We start from the raw sequence: 18,425 nt of genomic DNA, 5'->3' as shown, positions 1-18,425 counted from the left end.
AACCTGATAATTTATATCTGAAAGAATTTATTTATTTATTACCATTCGGATACTTCTTTAATGATAAGTTCCTAATTAAATATGTTTTTAATCAGCAAATGTTTAGACTCGTAATTAGCTAGACATTTAATTAATTAGAAGAAATAAGTATACATTTTTAATAATAGAGTTGAAAGCCATTAACAAAAATAATGTTTTGATGATGCTGAAAGTAAAAACACCAATAACTTCTTTACAAAATTATTCGTATAGATAATTTTTAATAAAATCTAAATTTTAATTAATCAAAAAAATTAAGCTCTGATTATTCGTAACTCTTACAGTACATTCATTTTAATAATCCATATTAAAGCAAATTTTTAATTAAAGATATTTTAAATTTAAAAACTTATTTCTAAATATCTTTTAATTTGTATTAAAATTGTTAAAAAGTAACTTTATTTAAATTAAAAAAAAGGTTGTCGACACTGGGACTTCCCAAGCGGTCCCCCACCTTAGTACTAACCCAGCCTTAAGGCGCTTAACTTCGGAGTTCGAATGGGATCCGGTGTTTTCACCTTAGTATGGCCGACAACAAAATTAATTAAGTTGATTGTGTATTTATATTTACTATAATAATTAAAATAAATTAAAAAGTTTTAATCTATTAATAGTTAATTATTTAAAAATAAATAATCTCTAATAGATTTAACTTAATTTTTTTAAAAAAAGGTTGTCGACACTGGGACTTCCCAAGCGGTCCCCCACCTTAGTACTAACCCAGCCTTAAGGCGCTTAACTTCGGAGTTCGAATGGGATCCGGTGTTTTCACCTTAGTATGGCCGACAACAAAATTATTACGTTGATTGTGTTTTTATATTTACTATAATAATTAAATTTTATTATTTTAATCTAGTTTATTATTCAAAAAATAACATATAATAGATTTAACTAATTTTTTTAAAAAAAGGTTGTCGACACTGGGACTTCCCAAGCGGTCCCCCACCTTAGTACTAACCCAGCCTTAAGGCGCTTAACTTCGGAGTTCGAATGGGATCCGGTGTTTTCACCTTAGTATGGCCGACAACAAAAGATATATTTATTTATTAATATTTAAATGCTAATGTTTTTTATTTATTTTATAAATTTTAATTCTTAATATGAAGAAATTAGTTTGGTTTTATTTTAATAATTTTTTTTTCAAAATATTATTTGTATTTTAGATATTCAATTTTTTAATTTGTTTGATAAATCTTTTTATTTAAAATATCAATTATATTTTAAAAAAAATAAAATAAATTGATTCATTAAAATTTACTCAACATTTAAAAAAATAAATATTTTAATATATTATTTATTTTTATTATTGATATTAAGAAAATTTAAGCACATTAAAATTAATAAATTCAACTTTTAATCTTGGAAGCTTAGAAATGAATCTGAATATTATTTTTAATTTATTATGTCCATACTCTTGCTAAATAATACTTAGAGTTAAATATAAAGTAACTTAAAATTTTTTGTTAAAGAAATAACACTTTGAGATATTTAAAAATTTTTTTATTCAAGCAAATATAAAAGCCTACCTTTAATTTAAACAAATGTAAGATAAAATTTTAGTTAGTATTAGGTATTAAATATATTTTGTCAGAATTATTGAATTGAGATGACATGTAAATAAATATAAGGTTTTTTTTAAAATATAAATTTAAGTTCAACCTATTGAAATTAGAATACCATATAAATTAACAATTCTTAATGTTTATTGTATTAAAAACAATTCTTTGAATATTTAATTAAATATATCTATAATTAAGAAACACATTTTTAAGATTAAGCTCTATATATGATCATTTAAATATTTTTTATTTTAGCGCTCTTGCTTCGCTTCTTGAATGCACAGTAATGCTCTTTACTAAATGAGCATAATATGTATTGCCATTAGAATCCTATTATTGGATATCAGATAAGCCAGAAATATAACTACTATATTACCTACGAATAGCAAGGAATAATAATTGCCTGGGATTATAATTAAAATTATCCTCTCAAATAACAAGATATTAATGTTAAAAACATAAAATACGCTAAAATTACTGATAGTGACAATTCCTTTATGGTTTACTCTTCTGATGGGATTGTTTCTTTTTTTAATTTATGGGACTTTTCCTTCAAAAACAGCACTTAAATACCAAACCAAAATTAACTTCCATTAATATATTTAGAATCAATTGGTTACTTGGTTCATCTAAATGTTCTTAATTATTAGGTAATTTAAAATGCATACCTATAATAATATATTTTATTTATCAATATTATATTTTAATTTTAATAATAATAACTATTTAGCTTACTTTGCTCAGCACTTGGAAACAATAATAAGTAGAATAAATAATACTAGATTTATCAAATATATTAGGTTCGAACAATAAAATTTTGATTTTTGATTCTCTGAGGTAACAATTTAAACCAGCTTTTATAGTTAGTACAGGGGAAATTTATTTGATTGATTTAAAATCACAAAGTTACAGTCTACTAACAAAAATCATTTTTTCAAAAGGAGATAACATAAAGGACGCCAAATAAGTTAATAGCAAATTGCTTTTTGTTTTGAGCAGCTTAGGCAACATCTATTTTTTTAATATAGAGTAATCTCAAAATATAATTTAATTGAATTCAAGTTTAGATCAAAATTAAATTATACAGCAAATAAAATTGAGTTATTTAGATGATAATTTAAATTCAGTATATTTTATAGGAAAAACTTAAGTTTTTTATTTCGATAGCAAATCCCCAACCTAAATACTTAGTTTCGAAGTATTTAATAACCAAAACAAAGATAATATTAAATAAATAGATATTTATTAATAACAATTAGTATTTATTAATGAAGACTATGAAGTTTTTCTGTTTTCAAATAATATTTTGAGAAAAAATAATAATTTTATCTATTCCAAAAAGAACAAAATACATTTTACCTCTATTAATGCTCTAAATTATGCTCTTTATTTTGATGATCCTTCTGTTGGATTAATTATTTTTGATATTACTGATTCAATTCGTCAGATTTACCAATGCTATAACACTACAGAGGTTGATAAAGATGTTTATGGAGTTACAATACCAACTCTGACATAATAGTATTAATTTTAATACGGACCATATTTAAATTTAGATAGCAAAAACTAGTTATTACTTAAATATTATCAAAATAGTCTTTCTCTATTTAATTTAATTACAAAATCATTCTTATATGTGAAAAAAAATTAAGAGCTAGTTAATATTTAAATAAATCAATTCAATATTATATCTGCTGTTATACTATCTTAGAATACAGTTTTGTCGTTTAATTATTTCACAGGATAAATAATTACTAAATACAAATTTATGTGCAGTATATAAGAGATGATTACTTTATCTACAAGACCATCTATTATTGTAACAAATTCATTTCAAAAATAAACAGGTATTAGTTTTAATAAATAATAGATTTTTCATTTTAATTTATTATATAATAAACAGATTCTAGCTGTGATTCTTAAGTAGCAATTATAGACTTGAGTACTTAAAACTATTAATAATTAGATGGCATGCTTCCAGAAATTAAATCCTAAAGCCTGTTAAGAGTAGGAATATCTGAATAGTAGAATGTTGTAGTTAATTAGATAAATGTGAAAAGAGATATTTTATTTGCAGGCATAAATTCTTCCATCATAATATATTATTGTTAGTGGACATCAAGCTAAACAGGTTCCAACAACTAGTATTCTTGCTAATTTGCTTAAAGTATTAACTTTAATAGTGTTTATTAAGCACTACAAATTGAGTATGATATGAATTATAATCTCTCTTTTGTTTTATTTAGAGATTAAAAATCTCTTTCAGTGTTCAGCTTGAACTCAACATCTGGGAATTTAATAAAGTAAAGCTAATACGAGTTTTAGATTTAGTCATTTACTATAATTCAGCAATCTACTGGTCTTATTTTTTTTACTTAATCTCCAAGAAGCTAAATATTTTCAACCCAAAATTCCTATACACAATTCTATTCATAAATAATAAAAAATAAAGATTTTGATAACTTTCCAATAATTCATCCTCTTGATAATAATTATAAAAAGACGTCTTAATTTTCATGTCTTAAATATAGTAATGTTTGCCTTAAAGCAAGCTTAATTGTTTAAAGTGATGGGATGTTTACTTCTTCAAACGATCCTTATGCAGTTTCTTTGTTTGGAGCTCTTAGTCCATAAAAAGATGATGATTCGATTACAGAATTGTTTTCAAGCTTTTTAAATAATATTTTGTTTTATTCTTAAAGGTCTAATAAGCTAAATATAATATTTGATACTTAGTCTTATAGTAAAATCATTAATTATAACATTCCTTCAAATTTTATTAAAATTGTTGAGTTAGACAACTCTCATATTTTAGCACTCACCTAAGATAATTAGGAAATAAATATTTCTTACAAGTAAAACAGAAATATATTAACACTAAGTTATACTCCTGATTTTGCTATAGATCAATTCTCTATTGATCAGTTTAATGCCTTTATCTTTGATGAAGAATTGTAAACAGTATCAAAAGACTACTAAAATTGTTGGATAGTTGGATCTTCAAGCGATGGTGCCTAATAGATAGCTTATGTAGAAAATTTTTAGATCTAAATTAACAGTGGATTTACTTTTGATGGAAAATTACAGAAAGTTATGAAGTTCAATAATTTCTTTCTTCTAATAACATACACCTCTACTGATACTTCATTTTAGACTTAGGTTTACATTCTTAAAATAAGTATTGATAGCCAAACATAATAAACTATCCTTTAAAATGTAGCTGAAATAGATAATTTACCATTCGTGATTAATGTGATTTATGATAGGCTAACACAGAGAATATATTTTTATGGGACTTCGGCTAGCAAATAATCTAACTACATCTATTATATCTTATATCAAGATATCTAAAATGTATTAAAAGGATAGCTAGATTAATCTAAACTGTAATATTATTATGTTTAACCTGATATTATGTAATAAATCAAACTAAATATTGTTAATTTATTTATTTATGAGTATGCTGATGATGAGAGAAATATTTATTAGTTAAATGACTAGGAAAGTTCTTCAGTTCTAATTATTGTCACAACAAGAGAGATTATAACTATAGCTTAAAAATTAGATCCTACTTCACCATAAATATATAGAATCTTAAATTATTTAAACTCGTAATATTAAATATTAAAGGCGAATATTTCAATTCCTCTAAAATCTTTAATTATTTTTCCTTCATTTCAAAGGACTTTAGAAATTAGAAGTGTAATTAAATAAAATCAAGCAATTAATTTAATTTCTAAAAACAATCTTTTCTACTAAAACATTTTTTTTGTTGATGAAGAAATGCACTCTAGATTTATTCTATGCGGTAATACAAGTTGTCAGTACTTTAAAATAGAAAAAATAAAAAATAGCCAACAATAACAATAACAAACAAATGATCAATCAGCAGCATATGGTAATTCTGGCTCATAAGAAAATAATAATTCACTAAATTAATAGAATTTACCAATAGGATCTATTGATTAAATAAGTAGATAATAATAATTAACGCAGCAGGAGAGAATTGATATTGGTCCAAATTATTAGATCGTTTAAATTTTAACATATACTTAATAAATAACTCTCACAGATGTTTAAAATATTGCTATTTATAGCTAATTCATTGAAACTATGGGTAATTCTTATCAATAAATAAATATCAAAGATTATGAAACTGGTAAATTAGTAAATTCGATTATAATCAATTCATACGCTATTGATCTTATCTATAATAAATATTTAAATAATTTACATATCCTGAATAAAGACTCAGTTATGTTCTTCGATATTTCTGAAATGATGACTTAAAGCTCCCAAACAATAACAGATTCAATTGCACCTAATTTTAATATTATTAAATACTATCATAAAATGAAATAGACAACTAATTCTTTAACTGATTAAAATTTTTATTATTTAATTGGAAGCTAAAATGGTCTCATATTAAAGTAAGATTTTGAAAAAGATATTTTCTAAATTGAATTTTCACTAGGATCAGAAATTTTAGGAGGTTTTACATTTAAAGAATATAACTATTTTTATTCCTTTGGAGCTATATTAAAAGTTACTTAAACAGACAGTAATAAGAACACATATTAGAAATATTTAAACTTTAATAATTAAGGATACAAGATATTATAATAAAAATAAGATAATAACATAGTAGTTTTGAATGAATATTTAATTGGAGTTTCGTATCCTCAAACATTAAAAGTATATTCAGAGTAAAATGGTGATATTATTTAAGTGAAGGAATTAAAGTTGTAGAGTAATATTCTGAATATTTGTCAAGATAACTAAACTTATGAGCAGTAATTTTTTATAGCAGATAATATTGGTAATTTATACGTAATTTATCTTGATAGCTAATATGCTGTATAATTATCATAGACTTCTGTGCTAACTGATTAAAACACATTTATTTAATAAATAATTTACGATTATTAATTCAAACTAGTAATAGTTTATGATAGTAAGAATATAATATCTTTCTTCTCTCTATAAAATGATTTTAGCTTATCAAAAATAACTAAATTTTCTTACTAATAAAATTTATTTAATAAAAATATATTTTATGATTATTAAAATCATATTCTAATTTATAGATCAAATTAATATCCAACATTTATTGTTGTTAAAATCGAATCATAGGTTTCTTAATAAATAGTTTCTAAAATCTAGATGGTAAACTTTTCAAGAGACACACCAGAATTGAAAATAAATAAATTGAGTAATAACAAGTAATATCTAATTATCATTCAACAGAATTTTGTATAAGTGCATGAATATTACACAATTTAAGATGGAAAAATACTATTCCCAATGATTGTCTCTATTTAAAATTTTTTACACATTCTATAATCTGCTTAAATCATAGAATAGAAGCTATCTGAGTAGCTTCTGATCGTTCTAACTTATGAAAATTCCCTACAAATATATCAATTTAGCAAAACACTATCTAATTTTATTCACTCTAATGACTTTATTAGAGATAAATCTCCATAAATTATTTTTTATAGAGAATTCAAAAATCCTATTTTGCTTGCGTTTTATCTTGAAAAAAGTAGCATTACAGGTAAAAATTAACAAATTTAAGATATTGAAAATCTAATTATTCATGGATATTCATAAAGTAGCTTCTTTATATTAGACTTAATACTTGAAAGCAAAGCTTAACCAAACAAATAATGTTCGATTGACATTTACCAAACAAGTTATTTGTCTCTTTCAAATATTTTTAATATGTATTAAGCTTGTCTTTCATCGATCATCAATTCCGCTTCTACTAAGTACTTAGTTACAATATATCTTTAGTATTCAAACCAACTTTCTATTATCCCTTAATTTCCTTAGTTCTAAAATTATAGCTTTCTCATAAAAGGAGTATACAATAATAACTAATATGATATTTCAAATCCTCCTTAGATAAATCTTTTATTAACACCAAAACTAATTGAATCTATTTCAAAGTTAACCAATATAAAATTTTAATAGCTTTTCTTACAAATCAATTAATCTGAAACAGAAATATTACTATTCTAAGATAAATTAAAGTATGTTGAATTTTCTTAATGTTACTGGTAATTTATAGTTTAAAATACTGATTAGGTGTAGAACCTTTTATTCAACAAATAATCATTTTTATAAACTTAGTAATCTGAATTTACCTTTAACAATATTCAGTTCCTCATCAACTTCTACAATGTTACAAACATAGTCTTCAGTAATAATATTTTTATTAAATCTTAAATTTAGCAACACCTATTCTAAGTAGAAGGAAAAGATACTTTACTTTAAATTTAAGATACTAAATTTTATAATAATACAATTATGGGTATTAATATTTTTAATGTAAGGGAAAATGCAAAAGTTGTAATGACAAACTTTGATTTTCAGTATAACCAAATAATAATAAAAGATATTGATATAATAAATAATTAATTATCGCCAATTTTTTTATTTTTAGGTATCTTCTAATTAAATTCAACAAATTTGGCGATTAAAAATAATAATCTTACATAACAAAACAAACTAGAGTTTATAACGAGCAATACGTTCCCTTCATTTATTTATGCAATACAATGCTTTGCATGCCAAACCGTCAACTTAAACATTACAAATTTTATTAATAACTAAAATATTCTCTTTTATTACTAAAAACTATTTTATCAAATATATAACTAAGAATAAGATATTATAGTGAATATTAAAACTGATATGCCAAAATTTAAATCTATCATGATGAACTTAATTAATAATAAGATATCTACTTAGTTTTCTAGTATAGTGAATTAGGAATATGCAGGATATATAAATTTAGAATAATCTGTAGTAGTTATATAAGCATCCCTCTTCTCAGAAAACTAATATACAATTAAATTTGCTCCAAGTGTGTTATCACTTTATGCTAAGAAAATGTTTTCAGTGCTCACATTAAAGCAATCCTATTCATTATTAATAGAAAATTCAGAATTTTTGAGAAATTAGATGATAAATGGTGGAGCTATGTTTATTGAGGGATGTTCAACTAAATTAGCTATAAATAATAATAAATTCATAGAAAATTATGCATAAATAAATGGAGGAGCTATTTTATTTACAAACTATATCAACACAATAGATTTTTCACTAACTCTAAACACAATTATTAGAAACTCTGCATAAATTTCAGGTGGAGCTATGCACTTAGACTCAACTAGCATTAATATGAAAGACAACTACATTTTAAATAATACTGCGTTAATAGCTGGAGGAGGAATCAGGTATTTAAATGTTGTACCTAATTTCATTAAAGAACAAAACTAATTTTATTTTAGAAATCTAGAGTTCGCAAGTATCGAATATGGAAAAGATAGATACAACAACACAATCTTAAATAACAAAGCAAAAATATTTGGAAATAATATCGCATCATATTCAAAATACATATCTTTATTATACAATTATACAATAATAAATCCAAGCTAATAAGTTAATTACAAAATTTTTTAAATCTAAAGTGGTCATAGCATTCCTGGTTTAAACATATTTCTGCATGGTAACTTATAAATTTAAATTTTTTGTTTTTAAATTTCTTGCTTAACCAAAGCAAACTTTCTATTTCGCCAAACCTTTTTATCAAAAAAATATTATTTTACATCAAATTTTCAAATACCTAAAAATCATTATTATACCAAAGAATTAAAATAGAATAAATAAAGAAATCTTTAAGAAAATAATTATCCATTTTTTTAAAAGTGTTGAATCAAATAAAAATATTAACAAATAATTAAGAAATTATAGGCCATTTACTTCTTTGTTTATTATTTAAAATGGTATTAAATATCATCAATAAATGATCAATTTTTAAATTTTAAATTTTGAATATCTGATAAGATTAACTAAAAATAATTTTTTCAAAAGTTATTTATAATATTGATTTTATTTCACAAAAAAAAGATGAGGAAGGCAACATGATAGATTTATCTGAAGTATCTGAACAAGATTTAATCATAGCACAAGTTGATGAAGTTGTAAACGAGATAATAAATTCAAAGGCTTCAGCTATAATTGCTAGTAATTCAACAAATTTGCTATAATTAGATGAAGTTACAGAATTTTCATACTCTAAAAAATGCTATAATTTTAGTAGTATGCAGGTTATTGGTATACCTGGAAATAGATAATCTAGCTTCCTTTAAATATAGGATATACCTATTTATACTAGTTATTCAGACGGAAATAAAAATTTCATTAATATTTCTTCTTCTTTAATTTAGATTGAATTAAACTTTAGATAGTGCTAAAAAGGAGAAATTCAAACAGATTCTACAAAATCCTCTTTATTTAAATGCAGTGTATGCCCAAAAGGTAAATATCAGCTAAAAGACCCTTAAACACTATCTCCTTCTGAATAGGTTTGCCTTCCATGCCCCTAAGAAAAAGCAAGTTAATGCTTTGCTAATTAAATATAAATAAAACCAGGTTATTGGAGAAAAAATAACGAAACTGATGAAATTATTTAATGCTAGGTAAATAGCTTGTTTTGTAATGGTGACCCTTCAACTAACTACTGTAGTGAAGGTAGGATTGGACCTCTGTGTGAAACATGCGACATTTATGGAGAAGTTTGGAAAGATTCTTATTTTCATTCATCTCTTAAGACATGCTCTAAATGCCATTCATTCGATGTTCATGCCTATATAAACGTATTTCTGATCATTTTGATTTTTATCTACATTATATTAGTTGTCAGGGGAATTATCCTTAAAGCAGAATCTCAAATTTATTCAACTTATTTGCGTAAAACTGGTTTGTTTATAGCTGGAACAAGTGCAGAAGCTGACAAGTCTACAATATATATAAAAATGCTAATCACTTATCTTTTTATTTCTACATCTTTTTTTAGTTTTAATCTATTATTCCCATTGGAAGTTATTAATTTAACTACGTCTATAAGTAATCCTATTAAAGTATCTTATTTCAGTGTTGATTGCTTGATTAAAAATTTAAGACAATCTTCTCCTTTGCCTTATGCAAGACTAATAATTCTTTAGCTAGCTCCGATAATATACTTCTGCCTTATTACAATTTTCTTTTATTTAGTGTAAAGATGTTTATTTAATTAAAAATTTCATAAAAAGTTCTTGTTTGCTTCTATTTCTACCATTTTTATCTTATTTCACGGTAGCATCTCCTAATCGCTATTTGAACTTATTTCTTGCAGGACCATAGGTTCAGACAAATATGTTTAAATCTATTTAACAAGATAATGCTATGATAAAGACCACATTCTTTACTCAGTATCTTTAGGCATACCTCTAATCTTTATATGGGTTTTTGTCATACCACTTTCGATATTATTTTACATGAGAAGCCAGAAATCAAAGCTTGATTCTTTTCAAAATTTATATCGTTTTGGAAGTATTACACAGGAATACAAAAAGTAAACATATTACTGGGAAATAGTAAGAGTCTACCTTAGAGTTATAATTTCTTTTTTCATATCTTTCTTTTTAAGCAATTCTATGTTTAAAGGTAATTAAATATTAAAAAACGAAAACATTAAAAAAATATTAATTATTATTTTATTTACTAAAAGGTATAAGTGTATTAATTACTATTCTCATTTACTGGATTATGTTAAATAAATACCAGCCTTACATATAACATTCTTTAAATAAAACTGATAAAAATATATGTATGGTTGAAATGATTATTGTTATAAGCTGCACTTTTATAGATAATACAGCCTTTGATACACTAAAAATAATATTCAGTTTAATTGTTTACGTACTCCATGCTTATTAGACCATTTACCTAATCTATAATATCATTTATTCTTACTACCATAAAAATTTAACCAAATTAATTCTGGTCATTCATAAAATTATTAGTAAAATTAATTGCTTCTTCTCTAAAGAATTAAGAGAATCAATTAAGTATTCATCCCAAGTTCACAAATATAGCAGATTTAAACACTGGTAATTTTTGAGGTAATATTAGATTAACTTCTTTAATTTTTTTGATAATAAATATATTGAACATAAAATAGTAAAATTTTAATTGATAAAAAAATTAAATACAATAATTCCTTGTTAATTAGCACATTCATTTCTCCCTAAATAACCCAATAAATGACCTAAATTTTTTTTTTTTAGGTATTAATTAAATTAGGTGTAAATTTATTAATGAGGAATCATATTAAATTTTAACTTTATTAAATAATAATTTATCAGATTCCTAAATTTTAAACTAATTAATATAGATTAAATGTTCACCAGGCTATTCTTTTAAGGAAAGTTAATCCAAAGCATAAAATGCTTTCTGCTTAAACTGTTAGAATTTCCTAAGTTAATCATGTAAGAAAAATAAGAAGTTAGCTAAAATTTATTCTATCTAATTAAGATAACTCTAGAAGTTTTAGAAGTTAAGTAAATATTGATACTCTATTTTAAAGAGACATTAGTATTTCTAATCAAATTTAAAATTTTGATGATATGAAAATCAAAAAAATGCAAAGTATTTTACAAGATAAACAAGGTTTGGGTTTGCCTAACCCTTAAACTAAGGATTAAAATTAAAGATTAATTTAGCCAAGGATACCTCTTTAAAGTTAATTTAGTAAGTTAAACTAGCCTCTTAGAAATATTACAGATGTTTCTTCTTCAAATGTATCTAATAACTACCATAATGCTAATAGTGATAAATCTTGTTTTGTTTAAGATTCTTAGCTTATTCTAGATAATTATACTTATAGAGTTTATTAAACAAAAGATATTAATAATAACTTCCCATAAACAATAACATCTTATTTAGCTACTCTTCTTCCGACAGTAAGACCCTTAAATGATAATACGAAATCATAAATATATGAAGATAATAACTCTCATCTTAATTTTTCATTCACAGAAAACCCAGAGTAAGGATAATGCACACCAATAAGATTACCAACTGGATATATTCAAACTGCAGGTAATTTATAGACTAATCCAAATTTTAATTACTCAATTAAAACTCTTGAGGATTAAGTTTTTATTAGTTAAGATGACGTTGAAGGTAAGGCAAATCCTTCTTAAATTTAATAAGGTATTGATTAAGTTATTTCAAACAAAAAGAACCAATATATAAAAAACAAAGAAAAATAAGAATGAATAAATTATATAATTAATTACATGTAATGTGTTCAAATATTTTGTATTAAATTTAATAAATAAATAAATAAATAAAACAACTTTCTAATGATCGATCAATAAGTAATTATTGCAAACTTATAACTTGTGATAAGCACCAAATATATTTTAAAAAGTATATTTTATTTTTAATAAAGTTCAAATAACTTTCTAATAATCATTGATTGATAAGCAATTATTACTAATTTATAACTTGTGATAAGCACCAAATATATTTTAAAATGTATATTTTATTTTTCATAAAGTTTTAAAAATAGTTAATTTAATAAAACCAAATTTATTGCTTTTCACTAATTTTATAGTTATTTCAAATTAAATATAAACTCATTATAAAATATCATTCATTTTATACTTATTTCAAATTAAATATGAACAACTCATTATAAAATATCACTATTAAAATAGAGTTAAAATCAAAAATAAATATTATAAATTGCATTAAAATGAATTATGATAAAACTAGAATAATTAATAAATAAATAAATTTAGCTTTAACTGAACTTTTTATTGCAAGGAAAATATTTCATGCATACAAGTTAACTATGGAGTTATAAAGCAAGCATGAAGTATATAATAAAATAAATTTGAAATGCATTTATTATTAATCTTATCTAATCTTTGATTTTTCTCAACCCAAAAGAGTCCAGTTATTAGTCCAAATGAAGGGGTGAAGTCTGTGGAGGAGACCAGTTTTATCTAAGTGATTAAGAGTTTTGAAGGGCTTGAGTTGAATTTCTTCTCCAGCATCGATTTTAGCCTTATTAGTTTCCAAAATCTTAGCTTTAACATGTTCTCTTTCCCAAGGGGCCTTACCACTATCGAATTTTTCGTGGATGTCAGCCTTCCATTCACCTTCGGTAGAACCATGGATGTGAGGATTGTAGATCCAGTTTCTCTTTTCTTCTTGAGATCTACCTTCATTTCTTAAGAATTATTCAACTTCTTCTTCAGTGAACTTTCTGTTCAAGGGTTCAAAGTTTTAGCTATTTTAAAAAATGATTTAAATTATCATGTTTGGATATAAGTGATAAAAAAGTCATTAATTTTATAAAGAAGTGTTCGTTTATTATCTTATTGTTTCATTGTTTATTTTATGAATTTTATAGGATATTTATCTTATTTTATTAAAAGATACGAATAGGCAGATTTTAATTATGCTTTTTATAATTCAAATATTTTATTAATTAATTACATTAAAGCTTCCTTGTTAGTGCTGTAGTAGGTATTAGAGTACATTAATCCGTTCATTCTGGCATCATTAGAACCGTATCTTCTAGAAGTGAAGTAGTAGTCACCAATCTTGAAGAAAAAGTAAACAGTGGCAGCTTATGCGAGGAACTTAGTGAAAGGTTGGTATCTAAGTCTAGGGAAATATCTTTCAAAATAGTGGAAATAGTTATTGCAGCAGTAAAGAGCAAAACCACCAGTAAAAAGACCTGTAAAATATTACAAAAAAGTATGTTGATGTTTAAGCTATAAAAATTTTGTTAATTAAAGGTATTTATAAAACTATTTGCCATAATAAAAGCTATTTATTTTAATACTTTAATTTATTAATCATTCATTATTAGTAACTCATTTTAATCTAATTTATTAAGAAAAGGCAGGGATAGACTGCCATAGCCCATAAAGATATTTTTAAATTTATATTGATATAAAGTAATTGCTCACCTAAGATTTTACCGTTGACCTAATGATTTTGTAACCAAGCTACTTACTCAGCTTCTTCTTTAGAAAAACCTGCAGCAATCTAAATATTATTTAGAGAACAAATTAATATTTTAATTGTATAAAATGATTATTGAAAATTTCTCAAATCATAAAGTAGATATTCAATAATTGATTTGCTGCATTTATTTATCTCCCATAATATATCATTTTTTATAACTTAATATGCTAATTTCATTTTTAAAATATCTAATTAATAGCTATTAATTTAAACGTAGCTATTTTTGATAAATTTCATTCCCTATTTAGAGTAATGCAATCTAAAATCGAAGTATCGCTAACTTTGATGAAATGGCTATTCAATTTAATAATTATTTATAAATCCATACAAGAGTTCTAACACGAGCAGCCTCGCCAGAAAGCTTAAAGTTATCAGGATTACAAATTCTTTCAAATAAGTGATAGACCATTTTGACTCCTTTTTTTAAGATTTATTAAAAGTCTCTTTTCTATTTAATTAATTTATATTTTATCTTCCTTTTTATTATTCAGAATATACATTAAAAATATTAATCTTAACAGCATACATTAGATATATCTATCTATACAAATAATCAATTCAATTAATACAATTATTTATTTATTAATTAAGTGAGAAAGCAAGCAAGCAAAAAGAAGAAAGCAAGTAAAAAGGATAGATAGATAGATACAATCAATCTATCAATGATTTCTTCCTTCATTCTCTTCTTTTTCTCTCTTTTTAATCTTTCCTATTCATTTTCCCTTCCTTTATGAAAATAAAATAAATTAATCTTTAAATATTATTCAAAGCTTGATAATTAATTAATTAAAAAGTTAAATTATTAATTGAAATTCTAAAAAAAATGAAGAAATATTTAATTTACAAATAAAAATTTTCATTTTATCAATAATAAAATGGCTATTAAAAGCTAATTGACTAATATTTTGTTTGTTTTAAATAACATTTTAATTTGTAAAAGCTCCTATTTAATTTTTTTTTTTAATTTAATTTTCAAAAAAATAATAAAATTTTCAAAAATAAGATTTATTTTTAAATAAAAAAATTTTTTAATTTATTGTTAATTGAATAAAAAAATGTATTTATTTTTCTTTTGATTTGAAATAATTTTAGAAACATTATAAATAGATTTAAATTTTGATAAGAAAGAATTATTTCAAATACCTTAAAATAAAATAAATAATGACATTTTTTAAGTTAATTGTTTGTAATTATAATAAGTGTCTATGATTTGATTAAAATTTTGATTTATAAAAAAGCTTCTTGGTGAATACTATTGTCATCAAATTAATACTGATTTAGTAGTGCATAAATATTATATCTAATTAATTTCATAATTTAGAAGTTTAAAGAATTATTCAATATTATTAAAGAGAGAAAAATGGATATCGAAATTAATTAACTATAATATAATAATCAATAAGGAGAGGAGTTTAAGTAAGCTGAAGAATAAATAATTGAATAGGATCATAGAAAATATTCTAGTGATGAAGAAGAGGAAGATGATGAAGATATCATATAAAAATAAAAAAACGAATCTATCAAAGATGAGAATACTACATAAATAAGCAATTAAGATGGAGGAGATGGCTAAAAATAAAAGAAGAAGAAGAAAAAGAAAAGAAAAAGAGACTTACCTGAAGAGGAGGAAACTGATTATGAAGTAGATATTGTCAAAAAAGCTAAAACATCAAAATTATTACTTTGTGAAGCAATTCAAGATCATTTAAGATAAAGATATGCATTAATAGAAGCCAACCCTTGGTTATTAATTGTATCTGATATACCAAGAATGATTACAGATATTGAAATTAAGGAGTTCTTCAATATTCTAATTTCTAAATTAAGACCAGAACTAGCTGAACCCTCACCTGTTGTAAAAGTAGATGTTATGACCAATGGATAATTTGCTACTATGCATATGAGTTGTAAATTGGCCAAAAGCTTTGCTCTTACTTTAAGGGGTGTTGAATTCTAAAAATGCGTAAAAATTATGATTAAAAGAAAATTTTAGAAATAAAAGAGAGAATTTATAATAAAATCAAGCAAAAATAAATCTTTTCAATAAAAAATATTTTTTCAAATCTAAAAAAGTGATAGAAACACATAAATTTATAATTATAATTAATTTTATAAATAACTTCTTTTAGTTAAAAATATTAGCTTGATTTTGTTAACTTTTTCTTCAAAAAATCTACATTTTCTTTTGAAAATGATATTATTTTCAAGATAAAGATTGAAATTTATTTTTAAAACATTTATTTAATTTCATATATTTTTTATAATATAGAAATTGATGATAGAAAAACCCAAGCAATACTTTTTTAGGATGTATATGGAGAAATAATAAAATGATGATGTTATGGTAGATGTAGATGATGGTGCTTTGTAGCAAATGCAAATGAATAAAATTTATATGGGTGGTTTGCCTACTTATTTAAAAGACATAGATGTTAGAAAATTATGTGAAACCTTTGGCAAATTAAAATACTTTAATGTAGCAAAACAATAAAATGAAAATAAAGAGCAAGTTTCTAAAGGTTACTGTTTTTTTGAATACGAAGATCCAAATATCACTGAGAAAGCTATTAAAGCACTTAATGGTCTACCTTGTGGTGATAGAAAGTTAAAAGTTTCTAGAGTCACAAAAGATCAAAATAAACTTGCAAATACACAATAAATTTAAAGTGAAAAAAACAAATTAGCTCCTTCTAATAATGTAAATTGAATTCAAACATATTTTTTTATTTTAAAAACTCGTATAAAATAGAGTGGTAGTTTTCTAGGAGGTTCTGATTTAATTAGAAAAGACGAATTTTAAAAGTTATTAACTATTCCGGAATTTACTTCTCTTCCAAGTAGAGTTATTCAATTATTAAATATGGTGTCAATTGAAGATCTATTTGAAGATGACATTGTAGATGATTTATATTAAGATGTTATGACAGAATGCGAGAAAATAGGACCAGTTGAGAAAATAGAAATCCCAAAGCCATGCAAAACTACAGGCATATGCCCTCCATGCATAGGAAAAGTTTTTGTTAAATTTAAGTAAATTTTTATATCATTAAAATTATAAATTTCTAAATATCATTTGAGGTTTTTAAAGGAAATTTCTAAGAACTTTTTATAAATAAAAAATTAAAATATATTTTTTATTTACAAAGATATATGTTGAAGGCAAAGAAGGCAAGATATAGTTTGAATGGAAGAACATATAATCGTAGAACAGTAATAGCTTCATTTTATCCTGAGGATAAGTTTGATCGCAAAGATTTTCTTGTTTCTATTTTGTGAACAAAAATAAAAATAAAATAAATAAGTTTTCAATATATAAAATTGTTAATAAATTAGTTTTATTAATAATCAATATTACTAAGAGTATATAAATGCTAATTAATTAATACTAATCAAAAGTACATTTTTTAAAGATTTTTTTTTATTTTTTTGGAAAATGATTTATATAAAAGATAAAAATAAATAAACATCTTTATTAACTATTTTTATAACATATTGTCTATTTTATTAAAAATAAAATTTATTAAAGAAAAATAGACATAATGATATCTAGAATTTACGGTTTAAAAGTGTTTAAAATGGATTTTACTCACATTAACTGATCATAAATATTCATCTATTCTTTACTATTTTAAAAAATGTGAAATATTTGGCATGAAATTTCTATAAAAAAAATTAAATTTGAAGAAGTTTTTATGTTGAAAGTAGATTAAACATTTAAAAAGTTTAAAATTCCTTAATTTTTATGTGATTAAGTATTTTTCCATACTTATCATTGTGATATTTTGTTTATAAATACCGTATTTGATGATAATTTTCTTAGAACCATTTTATATTTATTGCTTTTTTAAAATGTTTATTTTATTTAAAAAAAAATAAATTAAAACTTCTGAAAAGAAATAAAGAAAAACACCAAGTAAAAAAATAAAAAATGTTGTTAAATGAAAA

At 23.1% G+C, this 18,425-nt stretch overlaps 5 protein-coding genes across 5 annotated transcripts; 4 read left to right on the top strand and 1 right to left on the bottom strand. All coding sequences in view use genetic code 6, as the record gives it.

The window, feature by feature from the left end:
* Positions 1-81: 81 nt before the first annotated feature.
* Positions 82-1,143, top strand: TTHERM_000525180 (MFS transporter; the record flags this gene model as incomplete). The annotated part of the gene is made up of 6 exons (XM_012801076.1): positions 82-110; positions 168-211; positions 299-322; positions 458-594; positions 712-847; positions 950-1,143. The coding sequence occupies 6 exons, from the start codon at positions 82-84 to the stop codon at positions 1,141-1,143; spliced, it is 564 nt and encodes a 187-aa protein (XP_012656530.1).
* A 642-nt stretch (positions 1,144-1,785) lies between these two features.
* On the top strand, positions 1,786-6,487 carry TTHERM_00525170 (hypothetical protein; the record flags this gene model as incomplete). The annotated part of the gene is made up of 4 exons (XM_001028027.2): positions 1,786-2,248; positions 2,329-3,445; positions 3,502-6,417; positions 6,471-6,487. Exons 1-4 carry the CDS (start codon positions 1,826-1,828, stop codon positions 6,485-6,487), a joined length of 4,473 nt encoding a protein of 1,490 aa, XP_001028027.2. The 5' UTR covers positions 1,786-1,825.
* A 1,159-nt stretch (positions 6,488-7,646) lies between these two features.
* On the top strand, positions 7,647-12,849 carry TTHERM_000525169 (transmembrane protein, putative). Its single transcript, XM_012801075.1, has 4 exons — positions 7,647-9,117; positions 9,519-11,096; positions 11,161-11,554; positions 11,827-12,849. Exons 1-4 carry the CDS (start codon positions 7,911-7,913, stop codon positions 12,710-12,712), a joined length of 4,065 nt encoding a protein of 1,354 aa, XP_012656529.1. The 5' UTR covers positions 7,647-7,910; the 3' UTR covers positions 12,713-12,849.
* Positions 12,850-13,379: 530 nt separating this feature from the next.
* Positions 13,380-14,889, bottom strand: TTHERM_00525160 (hypothetical protein; the record flags this gene model as incomplete). The annotated part of the gene is made up of 4 exons (XM_001028026.3): positions 13,380-13,734; positions 13,944-14,187; positions 14,423-14,501; positions 14,809-14,889. 4 exons carry the CDS (start codon positions 14,887-14,889, stop codon positions 13,380-13,382), a joined length of 759 nt encoding a protein of 252 aa, XP_001028026.2.
* Positions 14,890-15,840: 951 nt separating this feature from the next.
* On the top strand, positions 15,841-17,756 carry TTHERM_00525150 (U2 snRNP auxilliary splicing factor; the record flags this gene model as incomplete). Its single annotated transcript, XM_001028025.1, has 4 exons — positions 15,841-16,443; positions 16,750-17,178; positions 17,230-17,510; positions 17,627-17,756. 4 exons carry the CDS (start codon positions 15,841-15,843, stop codon positions 17,754-17,756), a joined length of 1,443 nt encoding a protein of 480 aa, XP_001028025.1.
* Positions 17,757-18,425: the final 669 nt, after the last annotated feature.

This window comes from Tetrahymena thermophila, assembly GCF_000189635.1.
Source record: "Tetrahymena thermophila SB210 genomic scaffold scf_8253811, whole genome shotgun sequence".
NCBI lineage: Eukaryota > Ciliophora > Oligohymenophorea > Hymenostomatida > Tetrahymenidae > Tetrahymena > Tetrahymena thermophila.
This window is presented reverse-complemented; position numbering and strand designations above follow the sequence as displayed.